Here is a 22,860-nt window from a genome sequence, read left to right on the forward strand (position 1 = left end):
CATAACACACCTCTAGGGAGCAGTACCATTACACACCTCTAGGGAGCAGTACCATAACACACCCCTAGGGAGCAGTACCATAACACACCCCTAGGGAGCAGTACCATAACACACCCCTAGGGAGCAGTTACCAAAACACACTCCTAGGGAGCAGTTACCATAACACACCCCCAGGGAGCAGTACCATAACACACCCCTAGGGAGCAGTACCATAACACACCCCTAGGGAGCAGTATCATAACACACCCCTAGGGAGCAGTATCATAACACACCCCTAGGGAGCAGTGCCATTACACACCACTAGGGAGCAGTACCATTACACACCCCTAGGGAGCAGTACCATAACACACCCCTAGGGAGCAGTATCATAACACACCCCTAGGGAGCAGTACCATAACACACCCCTAGGGAGCAGTACCATACCACACCCCTAGGGAGCAGTACCATAACACACCCCTTGGGAGCAGTACCATAACACACCCCTAGGGAGCAGTACCATTACACATCCCTAGGGAGCAGTACCATAACACACCAATAGGGAGCAGTATCATAACACATCCCTAGTGAGCAGTATCATAACACACCCCTAGGGAGCAGTACCATTACACACCCCCTAGGGAGCAGTACCATAACACACCCCTAGGGAGCAGTACCATTACACACCTCTAGGGAGCAGTACCATACAGCACCCCTAGAGAGCAGTACCATTACACACCTCTAGGGAGCAGTACCATTACACACCTCTAGGGAGCAGTACCATAACACACCCCTAGGGAGCAGTACCATAACACACCCCTAGGGAGCAGTACAATAACACACCTCTAGGGAGCAGTACCATACCACACCCCTAGGGAGCAGTACCATAACACACCCCTAGGGAGCAGTATCATAACACACCCCTAGGGAGCAGTATCATAACACACTCCTAGGGAGCAGTTACCATAACACACCCCCAGGGAGCAGTACCATAACACACCCCTAGGGAGCAGTATCATAACACACCCCTAGGGAGCAGTATCATAACACACCCCTAGGGAGCAGTATCATAACACACCCCTAGGGAGCAGTGCCATTACACACCACTAGGGAGCAGTACCATTACACACCCCTAGGGAGCAGTACCATAACACACCCCTAGGGAGCAGTATCATAACACACCCCTAGGGAGCAGTACCATAACACACCCCTAGGGAGCAGTACCATACCACACCCCTAGGGAGCAGTACCATAACACACCCCTTGGGAGCAGTACCATAACACACCCCTAGGGAGCAGTACCATTACACATCCCTAGGGAGCAGTACCATAACACACCAATAGGGAGCAGTATCATAACACATCCCTAGTGAGCAGTATCATAACACACCCCTAGGGAGCAGTACCATTACACACCCCCTAGGGAGCAGTACCATAACACACCCCTAGGGAGCAGTACCATTACACACCTCTAGGGAGCAGTACCATACAGCACCCCTAGGGAGCAGTACCATTACACACCTCTAGGGAGCAGTACCATTACACACCTCTAGGGAGCAGTACCATAACACACCCCTAGGGAGCAGTACCATAACACACCCCTAGGGAGCAGTACAATAACACACCTCTAGGGAGCAGTACCATACCACACCCCTAGGGAGCAGTACCATAACACACCCCTAGGGAGCAGTATCATAACACACCCCTAGGGAGCAGTATCATAACACACCCCTAGGGAGCAGTGCCATTACACACCACTAGGGAGCAGTACCATTACACACCCCTAGGGAGCAGTACCATAACACACCCCTAGGGAGCAGTATCATAACACACCCCTAGGGAGCAGTACCATAACACACCCCTAGGGAGCAGTACCATACCACACCCCTAGGGAGCAGTACCATAACACACCCCTTGGGAGCAGTACCATAACACACCCCTAGGGAGCAGTACCATAACACACGCCTAGGGAGCAGTACAATAACACACTCCTAGGGAGCAGTACCATTACACACCCCTAGGGAGGAGTACCAAACCACACCCCTAGGGAGCAGTACCATACCACACCCCTAGGGAGCAGTATCATAACACACCCCTAGGGAGCAGTACCATAACACACCCCTAGGGAGCAGTACCATACCACACCCCTAGGGAGCAGTACCATAACACACCCCTAGGGAGCAGTACCATAACACACCCCTAGGGAGCAGTACAATAACACACCTCTAGGGAGCAGTACCATACCACACCCCTAGGGAGCAGTACCATAACACACCCCTAGGGAGCAGTATCATAACACACCCCTAGGGAGCAGTATCATAACACACCCCTAGGGAGCAGTGCCATTACACACCACTAGGGAGCAGTACCATTACACACCCCTAGGGAGCAGTACCATAACACACCCCTAGGGAGCAGTATCATAACACACCCCTAGGGAGCAGTATCATAACACACTCCTAGGGAGCAGTTACCATAACACACCCCCAGGGAGCAGTACCATAACACACCCCTAGGGAGCAGTATCATAACACACCCCTAGGGAGCAGTATCATAACACACCCCTAGGGAGCAGTATCATAACACACCCCTAGGGAGCAGTGCCATTACACACCACTAGGGAGCAGTACCATTACACACCCCTAGGGAGCAGTACCATAACACACCCCTAGGGAGCAGTATCATAACACACCCCTAGGGAGCAGTACCATAACACACCCCTAGGGAGCAGTACCATACCACACCCCTAGGGAGCAGTACCATAACACACCCCTTGGGAGCAGTACCATAACACACCCCTAGGGAGCAGTACCATTACACATCCCTAGGGAGCAGTACCATAACACACCAATAGGGAGCAGTATCATAACACATCCCTAGTGAGCAGTATCATAACACACCCCTAGGGAGCAGTACCATTACACACCCCCTAGGGAGCAGTACCATAACACACCCCTAGGGAGCAGTACCATTACACACCTCTAGGGAGCAGTACCATACAGCACCCCTAGGGAGCAGTACCATTACACACCTCTAGGGAGCAGTACCATTACACACCTCTAGGGAGCAGTACCATAACACACCCCTAGGGAGCAGTACCATAACACACCCCTAGGGAGCAGTACAATAACACACCTCTAGGGAGCAGTACCATACCACACCCCTAGGGAGCAGTACCATAACACACCCCTAGGGAGCAGTATCATAACACACCCCTAGGGAGCAGTATCATAACACACCCCTAGGGAGCAGTGCCATTACACACCACTAGGGAGCAGTACCATTACACACCCCTAGGGAGCAGTACCATAACACACCCCTAGGGAGCAGTATCATAACACACCCCTAGGGAGCAGTACCATAACACACCCCTAGGGAGCAGTACCATACCACACCCCTAGGGAGCAGTACCATAACACACCCCTTGGGAGCAGTACCATAACACACCCCTAGGGAGCAGTACCATAACACACGCCTAGGGAGCAGTACAATAACACACTCCTAGGGAGCAGTACCATTACACACCCCTAGGGAGGAGTACCAAACCACACCCCTAGGGAGCAGTACCATACCACACCCCTAGGGAGCAGTATCATAACACACCCCTAGGGAGCAGTACCATAACACACCCCTAGGGAGCAGTACCATACCACACCCCTAGGGAGCAGTACCATAACACACCCCTAGGGAGCAGTACCATAACACACCCCTAGGGAGCAGTACAATAACACACCTCTAGGGAGCAGTACCATACCACACCCCTAGGGAGCAGTACCATAACACACCCCTAGGGAGCAGTATCATAACACACCCCTAGGGAGCAGTATCATAACACACCCCTAGGGAGCAGTGCCATTACACACCACTAGGGAGCAGTACCATTACACACCCCTAGGGAGCAGTACCATAACACACCCCTAGGGAGCAGTATCATAACACACCCCTAGGGAGCAGTACCATACCACACCCCTAGGGAGCAGTACCATTACACACCTCTAGGGAGCAGTACCATTACACACCTCTAGGGAGCAGTACCATAACACACCCCTAGGGAGCAGTACCATAACACACCCCTAGGGAGCAGTACAATAACACACCTCTAGGGAGCAGTACCATACCACACCCCTAGGGAGCAGTACCATAACACACCCCTAGGGAGCAGTACCATAACACACGCCTAGGGAGCAGTACAATAACACACCCCTAGGGAGCAGTACCATTACACACCCCTAGGGAGGAGTACCATACCACACCCCTAGGGAGCAGTACCATACCACACCCCTAGGGAGCAGTATCATAACACACCCCTAGGGAGCAGTACCATAACACACCCCTAGGGAGCAGTACCATACCACACCCCTAGGGAGCAGTACCATAACACACCCCTAGGGAGCAGTACAATAACACACCTCTAGGGAGCAGTACCATACCACACCCCTAGGGAGCAGTACCATAACACACCCCTAGGGAGCAGTATCATAACACACCCCTAGGGAGCAGTATCATAACACACCCCTAGGGAGCAGTGCCATTACACACCACTAGGGAGCAGTACCATTACACACCCCTAGGGAGCAGTACCATAACACACCCCTAGGGAGCAGTATCATAACACACCCCTAGGGAGCAGTACCATACCACACCCCTAGGGAGCAGTACCATAACACACCCCTTGGGAGCAGTACCATAACACACCCCTAGGGAGCAGTACCATTACACATCCCTAGGGAGCAGTACCATAACACACCAATAGGAAGCAGTATCATAACACATCCCTAGTGAGCAGTATCATAACACACCCCTAGGGAGCAGTACCATTACACACCCCCTAGGGAGCAGTACCATAACACACCCCTAGGGAGCAGTACCATTACACACCTCTAGGGAGCAGTACCATACCACACCCCTAGGGAGCAGTACCATTACACACCTCTAGGGAGCAGTACCATTACACACCTCTAGGGAGCAGTACCATAACACACCCCTAGGGAGCAGTACCATAACACACCCCTAGGGAGCAGTACAATAACACACCTCTAGGGAGCAGTACCATACCACACCCCTAGGGAGCAGTACCATAACACCCCCCAGGGAGCAGTACCATAACACACGCCTAGGGAGCAGTACAATAACACACCCCTAGGGAGCAGTACCATTACACACCCCTAGGGAGGAGTACCATACCACACCCCTAGGGAGCAGTACCATACCACACCCCTAGGGAGCAGTACCATAACACACCCCTAGGGAGCAGTACCATACCACACCCTTAGGGAGCAGTACCATAACACACCCCTAGGGAGCAGTACCATACCACAACCCTAGGGAGCAGTACCATACCACACCCCTAGGGAGCAGGTACCATAACACACCCCTAGGGAGCAGTACCATACCACACCCCTAGGGAGCAGTACCATTACACACCTCTAGGGAGCAGTACCATAACACACCCCTAGGGAGCAGTACAATAACACACCCCTAGGGAGCAGTACCATTACACACCCTTAGGGAGCAGTACCATACCACACCCCTAAGGAGCAGTACCATACCACACCCCTAGGGAGCAGTACCATACCACACCCCTCTAGGGAGCAGTACCATTACACACCTCTAAGGAGTAATGTTGATCTATCCATTAGTTGACGTCTAGCTCCTCTGCCACATGCTTTCCTCTCCGTTTGGATCCAAATGAAATGGTCATTGACTAATTACAAAACAGAGATGATCATGCACTATCATGTTTCAAAAGCAAATGGTCTCATGTTTAACACTTTTATTTCATCCCTTAAAAATATAAAAGGACCTAGACACTTGCGTGTCATCAGAGCACAAACAAATATGAACAAATAAGATAGCGAAAGTCCTTGGCTGCTATGATAGCCAGTTAACGTTAGCTAGGTAATGTTGGCCAACGTAAGACTAACATTAGCTACGCGATTGACCAGTTCATGCATCACAATATAAAACACTTTCTTAGACTAAACATAGCTGGCTACAGTAGCTAACGTTAGTTACTTTAAATTTAAAACTACCAAACTTTGGGAAACTAGTTATGAACCGCATAGTCAATGGTTGACCCCAAACAGGACAAACACTGCTTTTAGCTACGTTACATTTCCTCAGCTAAGAACAATCAAGACCACAACACCAACCATAGCCGAGAAAACAAATTGCTTTGTTAAGAACAGTAAGCTAATTATGAACCGCATATAGTCAATGGTTGAACCCCAAATACACATGTAAACAGAGCCTCAGTTCAATTGTGCACTGCAAGTGTGCAAATGCTAGAATCAGACAATAATCCAGACTTGACAGTAAACAAGTAAAAAGTAGTCAGGTGCACCCAGGTAAAACATCATCAGAATCATTGAGGCGATACAATTCATCTCGCCCGGGTGCCCATGTAGGTGTGTTTTGCACCTGCTGAAAGTTGATTGCATTGGAACCGGACTGCCTCCCGGGCGTGAGCCAGGTGCCCAGCTCTGTCCGACGACTTCATCGGCTCTGATGTTATTAAGCATTTGTTGTAATGAGTAGGATTCTGTGTTTTCACATGCAAAAGTGATTGATTTTGATAAAAACTCTTTATCTGCCTTCCCTCTTCGCTTTTGCCCGATGACATGATGGACCATAGCCCGGTGTACAAAGGGCCAGATTAATCAAAACCCCTCTCTGCTGTCCCCGCAGTGACTGTATGTGCATACCTCAACCAGAAGCCATGGATTACAGGCAACATCTGCACTGAGCTAAAGGGTAGAGCTGCCTGTTAAGGTAAGCAGTACAATTTGGCAGATCTGCAAACACAATGTTAACTAGCCGCTGAAAAGTAGCAGGTGCATTACACATGCCAAAGGGCATCACAGTGTATTGTACAAAGTTATCTGGCGTAACAAAAGCCGATATGTCAGAAGCTCGAGAGGTCAGAGGCACCTGCCAATAACCTTTTAGCAAATCTAACTTACTAACGTAAGCAGCAGAGCCAATTCTATCAATACAGTCATCTAAGCGAGGTAGAGGAAAAGAATCAGACTTTGTAGCTTATGTGAAGGGCTCGGCGAATGTGGTTGCTGACGCTCTATCACGGGTTTACTAACTGGGGAAGCGATGGCTTTTGTTATTGCAAAACTAGGTTTGCAATTTTTGTGGTGGGCGTGTTACGTTCCCCAGTTTGTGTTGTAGTTTGTGTATTTGCATGTGTTTTATTTCAGGAAATGGCTTCCTGAAATCCCTCAAGCAGCTGATTGGTCGACTCCAGGGCTAATTGGAGAGCTGACCCCGCCCCCTCGTCAAGACACAGCTGTCTCCAGTTACATTCATTCTGAAGCTATATAAAAGCCAGTGTTCTGTTCAGGAGAGGGAGATTTTGGAGGTAGGGATTACTGAGAGAGATTTGCTGGGAGGTCATTGCAAAGTGATTGTTTGTGATAGAGATTTTGCTGAGGTCATTGCAGAGCGATTGTTTGTGATAGAGAGATTTGCTTGGAGGTCATTGCAGAGAGATTTTGCTAGAGGTTGATTTTGATGGGAGTTCATTGCTGGGAAGTTGGTATGTTTTGTGAGTTTGTTGCTCAGATATAGCTTATTTGATGTACTTTGTTTCTTAGTTTGTTTGTGAAATTGTTTAATAATCTGTTTCATTTGTTCCCAGGGGGAAAGGGGAAGGCACCTTGGGAGTGCTTAGGCAAGAGGCCCGCGGGCATGCATATAGCCATTGTATATTCACTGTCTAGGCACACTAGGTAAGACCTGGGCGGACCACCCCCTGTATTTTGGTTAGGGCACCAGGTGGTGCTAAATTAGGTAAAAGTGGTTAGGCAGGTAAGATAAGGAGAGGGGGGGCTTTGAGATTTACTTTCTTTGCTTTGGTTCCGTCCAGCCCCTTTTCCCCATATTACCGTGTAAAGGAATAAAGTCCTAGTAAACGGTACCACATTCTGTCTGTTGTCATTCTTACTCGCACCTACAGTCCATACCTTTTTCACTTCACAGAGAGTTTAGTTGTAGCAGGGTGTTGCGTTCCCTCTTCATAGAGGTGTGCGTAACACTGCCGCTTTCAAGGAGCGGGACTCTAACCCAGAAGCTTATAAGAAATCCCGCAATGCCCTCCGACAAACCATCAAACAGGCAAAGCGTCAATGCAGCATCTTCACAAGGTCCTTGATTTGCACTTTTCGCACCAAAGCATGTTCATCTCTAGGAGACAGAACGCGTCTCCTTCCTGAGCGGTATGACGGCTGCGTGGTCCCATGGAGTTTATACTTGTGTACTAGTGTTTGTACAGATGAACGTGGTACCTTCAGGCATTTGGAAATTGCTCCCAAGGATGAACCAGACTTGTGGAGGTCTACAATTTTGTTTCTGAGGTCTTGGCTGATTTCTTTTGATTTTCCCATGATGTCAAGCAAAGAGGCACAGAGTTTGAAGGTAGGCCTTGAAATACATCCGCAGGTACATCTCCAATTGACTCAAATGATGTCAATTAGCTTATCAGAAGCTTCTAAAGCCATGACATCATCAAGTTGTTTAAAGGCACATTCAACTTAGTGTATGTAAACTTCTGACCCACTGGAAATGTGATACATTGAATTAGAAGTGAAATAATCTGTCTAAACAATTGTTGGAAATATTACTTGTGTCATGCACAAAGTAGATGTCCTAACCGACTTGCCAAAACCATAGTTTGTTGACAATAAATTTGTGGAGTGGTTGAAAATCGAGTTTTAATGATTCCAACCTAAGAGTATGTAAACTTCCGACTTCAACTGTATATACTGTATGTGTGTGTGTGTATGTGTGTGTGTACCTGGAAGAATCCTGGAGGTACGGGTCCCACTGGCATTCCCTCTCCTGGGGGAAGGTTGCCAAGTATGGGACTGGGAGCTGCTGCTGCACTCTGGAAGACACACACACAAAGTCAGGTTAGGTCATGAGGATGGTGTATCAGTGAGGCGGTAACTGTTAACACGCTCATGCAGAAAAGGTCCAAAGACATCCAAAATTCCAACACCAGGAGACACTGAACCCTAGGAAAATCCATAATCCAGCCGATGACTACCTATAATCCAGCCCATGACTACAACTAATCCAGCCGCTGACTGACTGCCTATAATCCAGCCCATGACTACCTATAATACAGCCCATAAATACCTATAATCCAGCCCATGACTACATATATTCCAGGACATGACTACCTATAATCCAGCCCATGACTACCTATAATCCAGGACATGACTTCCTATAATTCAGGAAATGTCTACCTATAATTCAGGACATGACTACCTATAATCCAGCCCATGACTACCTATAATCCAGGACATGACTACCTATAATCCAGCCCATGACTACCTATATTCCAGGACATGACTACCTATAATCCAGCCCATGACTACCTATAATCCAGGACATGACTACCTATAATCCAGCCCATGACTACATATATTCCAGGACATGACTACCTATAATCCAGCCCATGACTACCTATAATCCAGGACATGACTACCTATACCAGAATCATGTTCCGGTGCCGACAGAGATGGCCGCCTCGCTTCGCAATCCTAGGAAACTATGCAGTTTTTTGTTTTTTTACGTGTTATTTCTTACATTGGTACCCCAGGTCATCTTAGGTTTCATTACATACAGTCGAGAAGAGCTACTGAATATAAGAGCAGCGTCAACTCACCATCAGTACGACCAAGAATATGACTTTCGCGAAGCGGATCCTGTGTTCTGCCTTTCACCCAGGACAACGGAATGGATCCCAGCCGGCGACCCAAAAAAACGACTTCGTAAAAGAGGGAAACAAAGCGGTCTTCTGGTCAGACTCCGGAGACGGGCACATCGCGCACCACTCCCTAGCATTCTTCTCGCCAATGTCCAGTCTCTTGACAACAAGGTTGATGAAATCCGAGCAAGGGTAGCATTCCAGAGGGACATCAGAGACTGTAACGTTCTTTGCTTCACGGAAACATGGCTCACTGGAGAGACGCTATCGGAGTCGGTGCAGCCAGCTGGTTTCTCCACGCATCGCGCCGACAGAAACAAACATATTTCTAGTAAGAAGAGGGGCGGGGGCGTATGCTTTATGGTTAACGAGACGTGGTGTGGTCACAACAACATACAGGAACTCAAGTCCTTCTGTTCACCTGATTTAGAAATCCTCACAATCAAATGTCGACCGCATTATCTACCAAGGGAATTCTCTTCGATTATAATCACAGCCGTATATATTCCCCCCCAAGCAGACACATCGATGGCTCTGAACGAACTTTATTTTGACTCTTTGCAAACTGGAATCCACATATCCTGAGGCTGCATTCATTGTAGCTGGGGATTTTAACAAGGCTAATCTGAAAACAAGACTCCCTAAATTGTATCAGCATATCGATTGTGCAACCAGGGCTGGCAAAACCTTGGATCATTGCTATTCTAACTTCCGCGACGCATAGAAGGCCCTACCCCGCTCTCCTTTCGGAAAAGCTGACCACGACTCCATTTTGTTGCTCCCTGCCTACAGACAGAAACTAAAACAAGAAGCTCCCGTGCTGAGGTCTGTTCAACGCTGGTCCGACCAATCTGATTCCACACTCCAAGACTGCTTCCATCACGTGGACTGGGATATGTTTCGTATTGCGTCAAACAACAACATTGACGAATACGCTGATTCTGTGAGCGAGTTCATTAGAACGTGCGTTGAAGATGTTGTTCCCATAGCAACGATTAAAACATTCCCAAACCAGAAACCGTGGATTGATGGCAGCATTCGCGTGAAACTGAAAGCGCGAACCACTGCTTTTAATCAGGGCAAGGTGACCGGAAACATGACCGAATACAAACAGTGTAGCTATTCCCTCCGCAAGGCAATCAAACAAGCTAAGTGTCAATATAGAGACAAAGTAGAATCGCAATTCATCGGCTCAGAAACAAGAGGTATGTGGCAGGGTCTACAGTCAATCACGGATTACAAAAAGAAAACCAGGCAGACTAAATAACTTTTTTGCCCGCTTTGAGGACAATACAGTGCCACTGACACGGCCCGCAACCAAAACATACAGACTCTCCTTCACTGCAGCCGAGGTGAGTAAAACATTTAAACGTGTTAACCCTCGCAAGGCTGCAGGGCCAGACGGCATCCCCAGCCGCGCCCTCAGAGCATGTGCAGACCAGCTGGCTGGTGTTTTTACGGACATATTCAATCAATCCCTATCCCATTCTGCTGTTCCCACATGCTTCAAGAGGGCCACCATTGTTCCGGTTCCCAAGAAAGCTAAGGTAACTGAGCTAAACGACTACCGCCCCGTAGCACTCACTTTCGTCAACATGAAGTGCTTTGAGAGACTAGTCAAGGACCATATCACCTCCACCCTACCTGACACCCTAGACCCACTCCAATTTGCTTACCGCCCAAATAGGTCCACAGACAATGCAATCTCAACCACACTGCACACTGCCCTAACCCATCTGGACAAGAGGAATACCTATGTGAGAATGCTGTTCATCGACTATAGCTCAGCATTTAACACCATAGTACCCTCCAAACTCGTCATCAAGCTCGAGACCCTGGGTCTCGACCCCGCCCTGTGCAACTGGGTACTGGACTTCCTGAAGGGCCGCCCCCAGGTGGTGAGGGGAGGTAACAACATCTCCACCCCACTGATCCTCAACACTGGGGCCCCACAAGGGTGCGTTCTGAGCCCTCTCCTGTACTCCCTGTTCACCCACGACTGCGTGGCCACGCACGCCTCCAACTCAATCATCAAGTTTGCGGACGACACAACAGTGGTAGGCTTGATTACCAACAACGACGAGACGGCCTACAGGGAGGAGGTGAGGGCCCTCGGAGTGTGGTGTCAGGAAAATAACCTCACACTCAACGTCAACAAAACTAAGGAGATGATTCAGGAAACAGCAGAGGGAACACCCCCCTATCCACATCGATGGAACAGTAGTGGAGAGGGTAGCAAGTTTTAAGTTCCTCGGCGTACACATCACAGACAAACTGAATTGGTCCACCCACACAGCATCGTGAAGAAGGCGCAGCAGCGCCTCTTCAACCTCAGGAGGCTGAAGAAATTCGGCTTGTCACCAAAAGCACTCACAAACTTCTACAGATGCACAATCGAGAGCATCCTGTCGGGCTGTATCACCGCCTGGTACGGCAACTGCTCCGCCCACAACCGTAAGACTCTCCAGAGGGTAGTGAGGTCTGCACAACGCATCACCGGGGGCAAACTACCTGCCCTCCAGGACACCTACACCACCCGATGTCACAGGAAGGCCATAAAGATCATCAAGGACAACAACCACCGAGCCACTGCCTGTTCACCCCGCTATCATCCAGAAGGCGAGGTCAGTACAGGTGCATCAAAGCTGGGACCGAGAGACTGAAAAACAGCTTCTATCTCAAGGCCATCAGACTGTTAAACAGCCACCACTAACATTGAGTGGCTGCTGCCAACACACTGACTCAACTCCAGCCACTTTAATAATTGGAATTGATGTAAAATATATCACTAGCCACTTTAAACAATGCTACTTAATATAATATTTACATACCCTACATTATTCATCTCATATGTCTACGTATATACTGTACTCGATACCATCTACTGCATCTTGCCTATGCCGTTCTGTACCATCACTCATTCATATATCTTTATGTACATATTCTTTATCCCTTTACACTTGTGTGTATAAGGTAGTTGTTTTGGAATTGTTAGTTAGATTACTCGTTGGTTATTACTGCATTGTCGGAACTAGAAGCACAAGCATTTCGCTACACTCGCATTAACATCTGCTAACCAAATTTGATTTGATTTGATTTACAATCCAGGACATGACTACCTATAATTCAGGAAATGTCTACCTAGAATTCAGGACATGACTACCTATAATCCAGCCCATGACTACCTATATTCCAGGACATGACTACCTATAATCCAGCCCGTGACTACCTATAATCCAGGACATGACTACCTATAATCCAGCCTATGACTATCTATAATCCAGCCCGTGACTACCTATAATCCAGCCCATGACTACCTATAATCCAGCCCATGACTACCTATAATCCAGCCCATGACAATGTATAATCCGGCCCATGACTACCTATAATCTAGCCGAAGACTACCTATATTCCAGGACATGACTACCTATAATCCAGGACATGACTACCTATAATCCAGCCCATGACTACCTATAATCCAGGACATGACTCCCTATAATCCAGCTCATGACTCCATATAATCCAGCTCATGACTCCCTATAATCCAGCCCATGACTACCTATAATCCAGCTCATGACTACCTATAATCCAGCTCATGACTCCCTATAATCCAGCTCATGACTCCCTATTATACAGGAGCAGATCATAACAGTAGCCCAGTTTGTTATCATGTCGTGATCAAACGAGTCTCCCCTCCATCCTCTGTCTCTGTGGGCTCTTTCCTGTGTGTGTTCCTGACCTGGCACTGTGGCATCGTGGCAGGCCAGCCGCCCAGGTTATTTTTACTCTTTATATTGTTCTCTCTCAGACGGGTGGCGCGGGCACGTTTCACCACTGCCTTGGACTGCTTCCTGTGCTATAGTACAAACTCCCCAATACACCACCAGGCAACGGCTATGGGCAGGGAGGCAGGGAGATGGACACGGACAGGAGCGTAATTAAGGGTCAAGGTTCAGAGGTAGGGAATGGAGGCGAGATGCTGGCGGCCCGCAAAGAGGTGGTGAGTGGTCTGACACATTGGTGAGTGATAGGGAAGACAGTCTACACCCTTCCCACACACACACAGTCTCCCAAACATTACAATACCACAACTACAACCTCCACCTGTTAGTTATGGTTTCTCTGTACAGACAACATATAGGATTCTTCTAATGTATACTATCAACTGTTAATAGTCATATATAAAAAGTATCAGTATCAGCAGCTTTGTATCAAACGTGGTCCGCAAAACAATAAACACTTCAGTAAATGCAGTTTGTCTGCATATCTTCTCACTCCCTCTCTACCTCTTCTCTGCCTCTCTCTCCACCCCTCCACACTTTCCTGTCAACTCTCTGTCGTCCTCTCTCCCCCTCCTCCTTCATCCTCTCTCTTCACCCTCTACCTCTCCCTCCTTCGGCATAGACTGTGAGACAGACCCAAACTCTGAAGTTTCCGCTGGCTGATTTTTTAGGTCAGACTGCAACACAGTTACTAATCAGAGCCAAGATAATGGCAAACTACTCCCACCCCACTGTGTTGGGACAGGACACATACAGTTCTTGTGTTGAAATTGCACTTCTCTATGTAAACAGAGTGTGTGTATTTGGCTTAAACAAATGAAGGTATGGATGGAAGGCTCAGTGGTGGAGAACATTGTTCAGGACAGGTGTGTGGCATATGTGTTTGTGTGTGTGTTCACAGTACTGCACTCTCTCTGGGAATGGTAGTGTTCTTTTCCCCTGCCTTAATTTCTCCTCTCACTCCGGATTACCCAGCATGCTTTCCACTCACTGGCAGCCTGGAGGTCTGCTGAGTCTGCCTTCTCAGAGATAGGGGGGGGGGGGGGGATATCTACCTGACCTGCTGACTAAGCAGCCTTTTCCAAATAAACCAACAAGAAAAACATCAAGATATTCCCTGCCCCCACTGCACATCAGCCTTCTTCACTGGGAGAAAACGACAACAACAGCCTTCCAGCCCTACGGCCGCTGCAACACACAACACAGACAGCCTCAACACAACAGCCTTCCAGCCCTACAGCTGCTGCAACACACAACACAGACAGCCTCAACACAACAGCCTTCCAGCCCTACAGCTGCTGCAACACACAACACAGACAGCCTCAACACAACAGCCTTCCAGCCCTACAGCTGCTGCAACACACAACACAGACAGCCTCAACACAACAGCCTTCCAGCCCTACAGCTGCTGCAACACACAACACAGACAGCCTCAACACAACAGCCTTCCAGCCCTACAGCTGCTGCAACACACAACACAGACAGCCTCAACACAACAGCCTCCCAGCCCTACATGTCATCACAGGACAACTACCACAATAGTTTTTTATTTTTGAATGAAACTACATTTCACATCGACTACAAGCACACCTTCTAAGCTTTCTTGTTAGAAACACAGTTGGTACGTCTTAGCCAAGTTGGACTGTGTGTGCTGGAGGGGGCTCAACAGTAGGTTTATGTTACTATGGTTTACAGATTAAACACAACCATTTGTGCACAGGCTCACTCCAAGAGTGAGATTAATACTGTTGTACTGTTGGACAGCATTGTTTGGTAGTGTGTACAAGTTAAGGCCTGGTGTTCTAGCACCTAACCTGTTCAAACATTGAAACCGCACACACTGATTAAGAGTCTTCAGTCTACAGTTCACACAGAACCTTGTTTACACTTTGACAAGAGCTGAGAGTAGCATTGAGATCTGAGGTATGTGTGTGGTTGTGTGCCTGAGGACTGAGGAAAGCTGAAGCAGGGGAAACACTCTGACCTCTCCTACTTAGACTATGCTAACCACCCTGTTACAGGATAACACTATGCTAACCACACTGTTACACTACGTTAACCACACTGTTATAGGGTTACACTATGCTAACCACACTGTTACATGGTTACACTACACTAACCACACTGTTACACTACGTTAACCACCCTGTTACAGGATAACACTATGCTAACCACACTGTTACACTATGTTAACCACCCTGTTACAGGATAACACTATGCTAACCACACTGTTACACTGCGTTAACCACACTGTTACAGGGTTACACTATGCTAACCACACTGTTACATGGTTACACTACACTAAAAAACACTGTTACACTACGCTAACCACACTGTTACAGGGTTACACTACGCTAACCACACTGTTACAGGTTTACACTACAGTAACCACACTGTTACACTACGCTGACCACACTGTTACAGGGTTACACTACGCTAACCACACTGTTACAGGGTTACACTACACTAACCACACTGTTACACTATGCTAACCACACTATTACAGGATTACACTACGCTAACCACACTGTTACACTATGCTAACCACACTGTTACAGGATTACATTATGCTAACCACACTGTTACAGGGTTACACTACTCTAACAACACTATTACACTACGCTAACCACACTGTTACACTACTCTAACCACCCTATTACAGGATTACACTACGCTAAACACCCTGTTACAGGATTACACTACGCTAACCACACTGTTACAGGATTACACTACGCTAACCACACTGTTACAGGTTTACACTACGCTAACCACCCTGTTACAGGATTACACTACGCTAACCACCCTGTTACAGGATTACACTACGCTAACCACGCTGTTACAGGATTACACTACGCTAACCACGCTGTTACAGGATTACACTACGCTAACCGCGCTGTTACAGGATTACACTACGCTAACTACACTGTTACAGGGTTACACTAACCACACTGTTACACTACGCTAACCACACTGTTACACTACGCTAACCACACTGTTACACTATGCTAACCACACTGTTACAGGATTACACTATGCTAACCACACTGTTACACTACGCTCAGGGTTGGAGAGTAAGTGAGTACATGTAATCAATACATGCAATCTGATTAGAAAAAAACAAACTGTAATCTGTTCCGTTAAGAGCAAAAATATTATAATCAGATTACGAATACTTTTGAAAAACTAGATGATTAATTTTAAATTCAGAAAGGATGTTTGCGAGAGAAAAAAACATTGACACATTTCTGTTTTCTCAATGACATTCAATTCAGCATTGAAAAAAGGTGCAAATTTAAGTTTGTTCCACATGAGCAAGTCAGACCACTATGATGACACACCAAATGTGTTTGATGGATAATTTTTGGCTTCTTCTAACGCCTCTTAAGGGAAAAGTAATCCAAAAGTAACGGAGTTTGGCTAATACAAAAGTTTCGTTACTGATTACAATTTGACAGGTAACTAGCTACTGTAACAGAAATACATTTAGAAAGTAACCTACCCAATCCTGACTACTCTCACCACACTGTTACTGGGTTACACTACGCCATCCACACTGTTACAGGGTTACACTACGCGATCCACACTGTTACACTACGCCATCCACAATGTTACAGGGTTACACTACGCTAACCACACTGCTACAGGGTTACACTGTGCTAACCACATTGTTATAGTTACACTACGCCATCCACACTGTTACACTACGCCATCCACACTGTTACAGGGTTACACTGTGCTAACCACATTGTTATAGAGTTACACTACGCCATCCACACTGTTACAAGGTTACACTGTGCTAACCACATTGTTATAGAGTTACACTACGCCATCCACACTGTTACAGAGTTACACTGTGCTAACCACATTGTTATAGAGTTACACTACGCCATACACACTGTTACAGGGTTACACTACGCTAACCACACTGTTACAGGGTTACACTGTGCTAACCACATTGTTATAGAGTTACACTACGCCATCCACACTGTTACACTATGCCATCCACACTGTTACAGGGTTACACTACGCTAACCACACTGTTACAGGGTTACACTGTGCCAACCACATTGTTATAGAGTTACACTACGCCATCCACACTGTTACAGGGTTACACTGTGCTAACCACATTGTTATAGAGTTACACTACGCCATCCACACTGTTACAGGGTTACACTGTGCCAACCACATTGTTATAGAGTTACACTACACCATACACACTGTTACAGGGTTACACTACGCTAACCACACTGTTACAGGGTTACACTGTGCTAACCACATTGTTATAGAGTTACACTACGCCATCCACACTGTTACAGGGTTACACTGTGCCAACCACATTGTTATAGAGTTACACTACGCCATACACACTGTTACAGGGTTACACTACGCTAACCACACTGTTACAGGGTTACACTGTGCTAACCACATTGTTATAGTTACACTACGCCATCCACACTGTTACAGGGTTACACTGTGCTAACCACATTGTTATAGAGTTACACTACGCCATCCACACTGTTACACTACGCCATCCACACTGTTACACTACGCCATCCACACTGTTACACTACGCCATCCACACTGTTACACTACGCCATCCACACTGTTACACTACGCCATCCACACTGTTACACTACGCCATCCACACTGTTACAGGGTTACACTACGCTAACCACACTGTTACAGGGTTACACTGTGCTAACCACATTGTTATAGAGTTACACTACACCATCCACACTGTTACACTATGCTAACCTCACTGTTACAGGGTTACACTATGTTAACCACATTGTTACAGGGTTACACTATGTTAACCTCACTGTTACACTATGCTAACCACACTGTTACAGGGTTACACTATGCTAACCACATTGTTATAGAGTGACACTACGCCATCCTCTGTTACAGCTTGGCACGCCTGTATTTGGGGAGTTTCTACCATTCTTCTCTGCAGATCCTCTCAAGCTCTGTCATGTTGGATGGGGAGCATCGCTGAACAGCTATTTTTAGGTCTCTCCAGAGATGTTCGATCAGGTTTAAGTCTGGCCTCTGGCTGGGCCCTCAAGGACATTCAGAGACTTGTCCTGAAGCCACTCCCGCGTTGTCTTGGCTGTGTGGCTTGGGTTGTTGTCCTCTTTTAAGGTGAACTTTAGCACCAGTCTGAGGTCCCGAGTGCTCTGGAGAAGGTTTTCCTCAAGGATCGCTCTGCATTTTGCTCCGTTCATCTTTCCCTCGATCCTGACTAGTCTCTCAGTCCCTGCCGCTGAAAAACATCCCCACAGCATAATGCTGCCACCACCATGCTTCACCGTAGGGATGGTGCCAGATTTCCTCCAGACGTGAAGCTTGGCATTCAGGCCAAAAAGTTAAATGTTGGTTTCATCAGACCAGAGAATCTTGTTTCCTTTAGGTGCCTTTTGGCAAACTCCAAACGCGCTGTCATGTGCCCTTTACTGAGGAGTGGCTTCCGTCTGGCCACTCTACCATAAAATCCTGATTGATGGAGTGCTGCAGAGATGGTTGTCCTTCTGGAAGGTTCTCCCATCTCCACAGAGGAACTTTGGAACTCTGTCAGAGTGGCCATCGGGTTCTTGGTCACCTCCCTGACCAAGACCCTTCTCCCCGATTGCCCAGTTTGGCCAGGCGGTCAGCTCTAGTAAGAGTCTTGATGGTTCCAATATTCTTCCATTTAAGAATGATGGAACCACTGTGTTCTTGGGGACCTTCAATGCGGCAGAACTGTTTTGGTACCCTTCCCCAGACCTGTGCCTCAACACAATCTTGTCTCAAAGCTCTACAGACAATTCCTTCAACCTCATGGCTTGAACTGTCAACAATGGCACATAATATAGACAGGTCATGTCCAATCAATTGAATTTACCACAGGTGGACTCCAATCAAGTTGTAGAAACATCTCAAGAATGATCAATGGAAACAAGCTGCACCTGAGCTTCATTTCAAGTTTATACATTTTAATACATTTGCAAAAAAATCCAACATCTGTTTTGCTTTGTCAACATGGGGTATTGTGTGTAGATTGATGAGGGAAAAATGAATTCAATCAATCAAATCATTTTAGAACAAGCTACAGTATAACGTAACAAAATGTGGAAAGAGTCAAGGTGTCTGAATACTTTCCGAATGCACTGCATCTTACTCTCTATCTATCTTTCTCATTCCTTATTAATCTAAAGCTGTTACTTTCAATATTTTTTTATTCATAACTCTAGTTAGTAGCACTGTTCTGTGTACCTGCATTCTTTGCTTGTGCTTGTGTGTCTCCGTGTGTGTGTGTGTGTGTGTGTGTGTGTCAGGGGAGAGTGGTGTTCTCAGGAGTGTTCCACCACTGGGAGGGAGGAACTCATGTCTGCTGATTACAGAAGAGACTGAAGAGACGTGAGTGGAATCCCAAAACACTGTCATCTCTGTCTCTCAGCCTCAGTGTCTGGATCCCTCTGTCGGTCTCAACACCAGCTCACACAGCCCAACCGTCTCACTCTGTTTCACTCTTCTTTCCATACAACCTCACTCTGTCTCACTCTAACTTGCCTCATCCTGTATCTCTTCTTCTCTCCCTTTGTCACTTCACAATGTCTCACGCTATCTCCCTCAGTCTCAATCTCTGTCATCCTGCCTCTCTCTTTTTCTCTCACTCTCTCGCTCACCCACTATCACTTTCACTCACTCTGCTGCCATCTGTTTGTCTGGCTATAGAATGATTGGAAGCTTCGACAAAAACAGTGTGTAAATGGAATGCAACACTGTAGCTGACAAACAAGTCTTGTGTGATCTCCATTCTACAGTTTTTTCACCAGAGAGGAAGGCTAGTTAGGAAGTCTGCAGCCAGACAGAAGTTCTGGTAAACATGCCTGGGAGGGAAAGGTGGGGGGTGGAGACAAATAGACAGGGAGGGAAAGGTGGGGGGTGGAGACGGATAGACAGGGAGGGAAAGGTGGGGGTGGAGACAGATAGACAGGGAGAGAAAGGTGGGGGATGGAGACGGATAGACAGGGAGGGAAAGGTGGGGGTGGAGACAAATAGACAGGGAGAGAAAGGTGGAGGTGGAGACAGATAGACAGGGAGGGAAAGGTGGGGGTGGAGACAGATAGACAGGGAGAGAAAGGTGGGGGTGGAGACAGATAGACAGGGAGGGAAAGGTGGGGGTGGAGACAGATAGACAGGGAGGGAAAGGTGGGGGGTGGAGACGGATAGACAGGGAGGGAAAGGTGGGGGGTGGAGACGGATAGACAGGGAGGGAAAGGTGGGGGTGGAGACAGATAGACAGGGAGGGAGGGAAAGGTGGGGGTGGAGACGGATAGACAGGGAGGGAAAGGTGGGGGGTGGAGACGGATAGACAGGGAGGGAAAGGTGGGGGGTGGAGACGGATAGACAGGGAGGGAAAGGTGGGGGTGGAGACAGACAGGGAGGGAAAGGTGGGGGTGGAGACAGACAGGGAGGGAAAGGTGGGGGTGGAGACAGATACACAGGGAGAGAAAGGTGGGGGGTGGAGACAGACAGGGAGGGAAAGGTGGGGGGTGGAGACAGACAGGGAGGGAGAGAAAGGTGGGGGGTGGAGACGGATAGACAGGGTGAGAAAGGGGGTGGGGGGGTGGGTGGTGACGGATAGACAGGGAGAGAAAGGGGGTGGTGGTGGGTGGAGACGGATAGACAGGGAGAGAAAGGGGGTGGGGGGGTGGGTGGAGACGGATAGACAGGGAGAGAAAGGGGGTGGGGAGTGGGTGGAGACGGATAGACAGGGAGGGAAAGGGGGTGGGGGAATGGGTGGAGACGGATAGACAGGGAGAGAAAGGGGATGGGGAGTGGGTGGAGACGGATAGACAGGGAGGGAAAGGGGGTGGGGGGGGTGGGTGGAGACGGATAGACAGGGAGGGAAAGGGGGTGGGTGGAGACGGATAGACAGGGAGGGAAAGGGGGTGGGGGGGTGGGTGGAGACGGATAGACAGGGAGAGAAAGGGGGTGGGGGGGTGGGTGGAGACGGATAGACAGGGAGGGAAAGGGGGTGGGGGAATGGGTGGAGACGGATAGACAGGGAGAGAAAGGGGATGGGGAGTGGGTGGAGACGGATAGACAGGGAGAGAAAGGGGGTGGGGGGGTGGGTGGAGACTGATAGACAGGGAGGGAAAGGGGGTGGGGGGGGGGGTTGGAGACGGATAGACAGGGAGGGAAAGGGGGTGGTGGTGGGTGGAGACAGATAGACAGGGAGGGAAAGGGGGTGGGGGAATGGGTGGAGACGGATAGACAGGGAGGGAAAGGGGGTGGGGGGGGTGGGTGGAGACGGATAGACAGGGAGGGAAAGGGGGTGGTGGTGGGTGGAGACGGATAGACAGGGAGGGAAAGGGGGTGTGGGTGGGTGGAGACGGATAGACAGGGAGGAAAGGGGGGGTGGACAGAGGTGAGAGAAGAGAGTGAGAGATGGAAAGAGGGAGTCAGGGAGAGAAAGAGTGGGACAGGGTATGTGTGTGTGTGTGTTGTGTGTAGTCTTACTGGTCTCAAGGCCAACATTAACACAGGAAATACAAATGACACAGCACAGGAAGGAACTCACTAACAGCTCCCTCCCTCCCGCCCTGCCCTCGACCCCCACTTCTCTTTCTCACTCCCTCCATCCTCTCAAATGCCATTAGTCCCCTTCCTGAATGAGGGAGGAGGAAATGGAGAAAAGATGCTACTCTGCATGAAAAACACACACACTAATGCACATCTGGGTTTGGTGGGTCTGAATAGATTTCTTTAGAGGAAAACAACCTGGTGTAAATAAGAGTATCAAGTTACGATTTGGTAATTACTCTGTACACTAATGGTGTGTGTGTGTAAATGTGCATGTGCGTATGCACGTTGGTGCAGTTTCTTAGAACTGTACTGAGAATGGAAACCAGTAGTGGTGAAAAACAAACTTGAAGACTAAGCCAGGAGGGAAAAGGTTGTACTTGTCTGAAAGATGAGAATAGTTTCTCTGCTTTTACCATGCATTATTCACCGTCTCCCATGGCAACCGGAGACATTTCAGCACACTCCACTATTCACTCCTGAACCTGCGCACGCTTGCTGCCCAACTCACTTATCAATTTCAGGTCGGAAAGGTTTATAATCGCACCCTGACATTCACAGTTCCCCACCCAAAATACTGTACACTTCTTTTACTTACGGAGAGTGAGATAGTGTATCTACTCCCCACGAGAGGAGCCTTCTCTAACCCCTTCACGAGGTGTGTGTGTGCGTGCATGTATAGCAAATAGAGATGTGTGAAACTTACTCACGGACGTCGTCGCGGAAATGACCGGACCAAGGTGCAGCATGGTCAGCGTACATTTTCCTTTATTTATGTAAATGTCGCCAACAAAACAAGAAACAAAGAAACGA

At 48.1% G+C, this 22,860-nt stretch overlaps 1 protein-coding gene across 1 annotated transcript in view; it reads right to left on the minus strand.

Annotated features, from left to right (window-relative positions):
• LOC110536178 (single-stranded DNA-binding protein 2) overlaps nucleotides 1-22,860 on the minus strand; it is a 125,991-nt gene that overhangs the window by 14,650 nt on the left and 88,481 nt on the right. Inside the window, exon 5 of the mRNA XM_021621782.3 lies at nucleotides 8,780-8,869. Coding sequence (XP_021477457.1) covers nucleotides 8,780-8,869 — 90 coding nt within the window. The remainder of the gene's footprint in view (nucleotides 1-8,779; nucleotides 8,870-22,860) is intronic.

Source organism: Oncorhynchus mykiss, chromosome 11 (genome assembly GCF_057628025.1).
Source record: "Oncorhynchus mykiss isolate SJ-2025 chromosome 11, ASM5762802v1, whole genome shotgun sequence".
Classification (NCBI taxonomy): domain Eukaryota; kingdom Metazoa; phylum Chordata; class Actinopteri; order Salmoniformes; family Salmonidae; genus Oncorhynchus; species Oncorhynchus mykiss.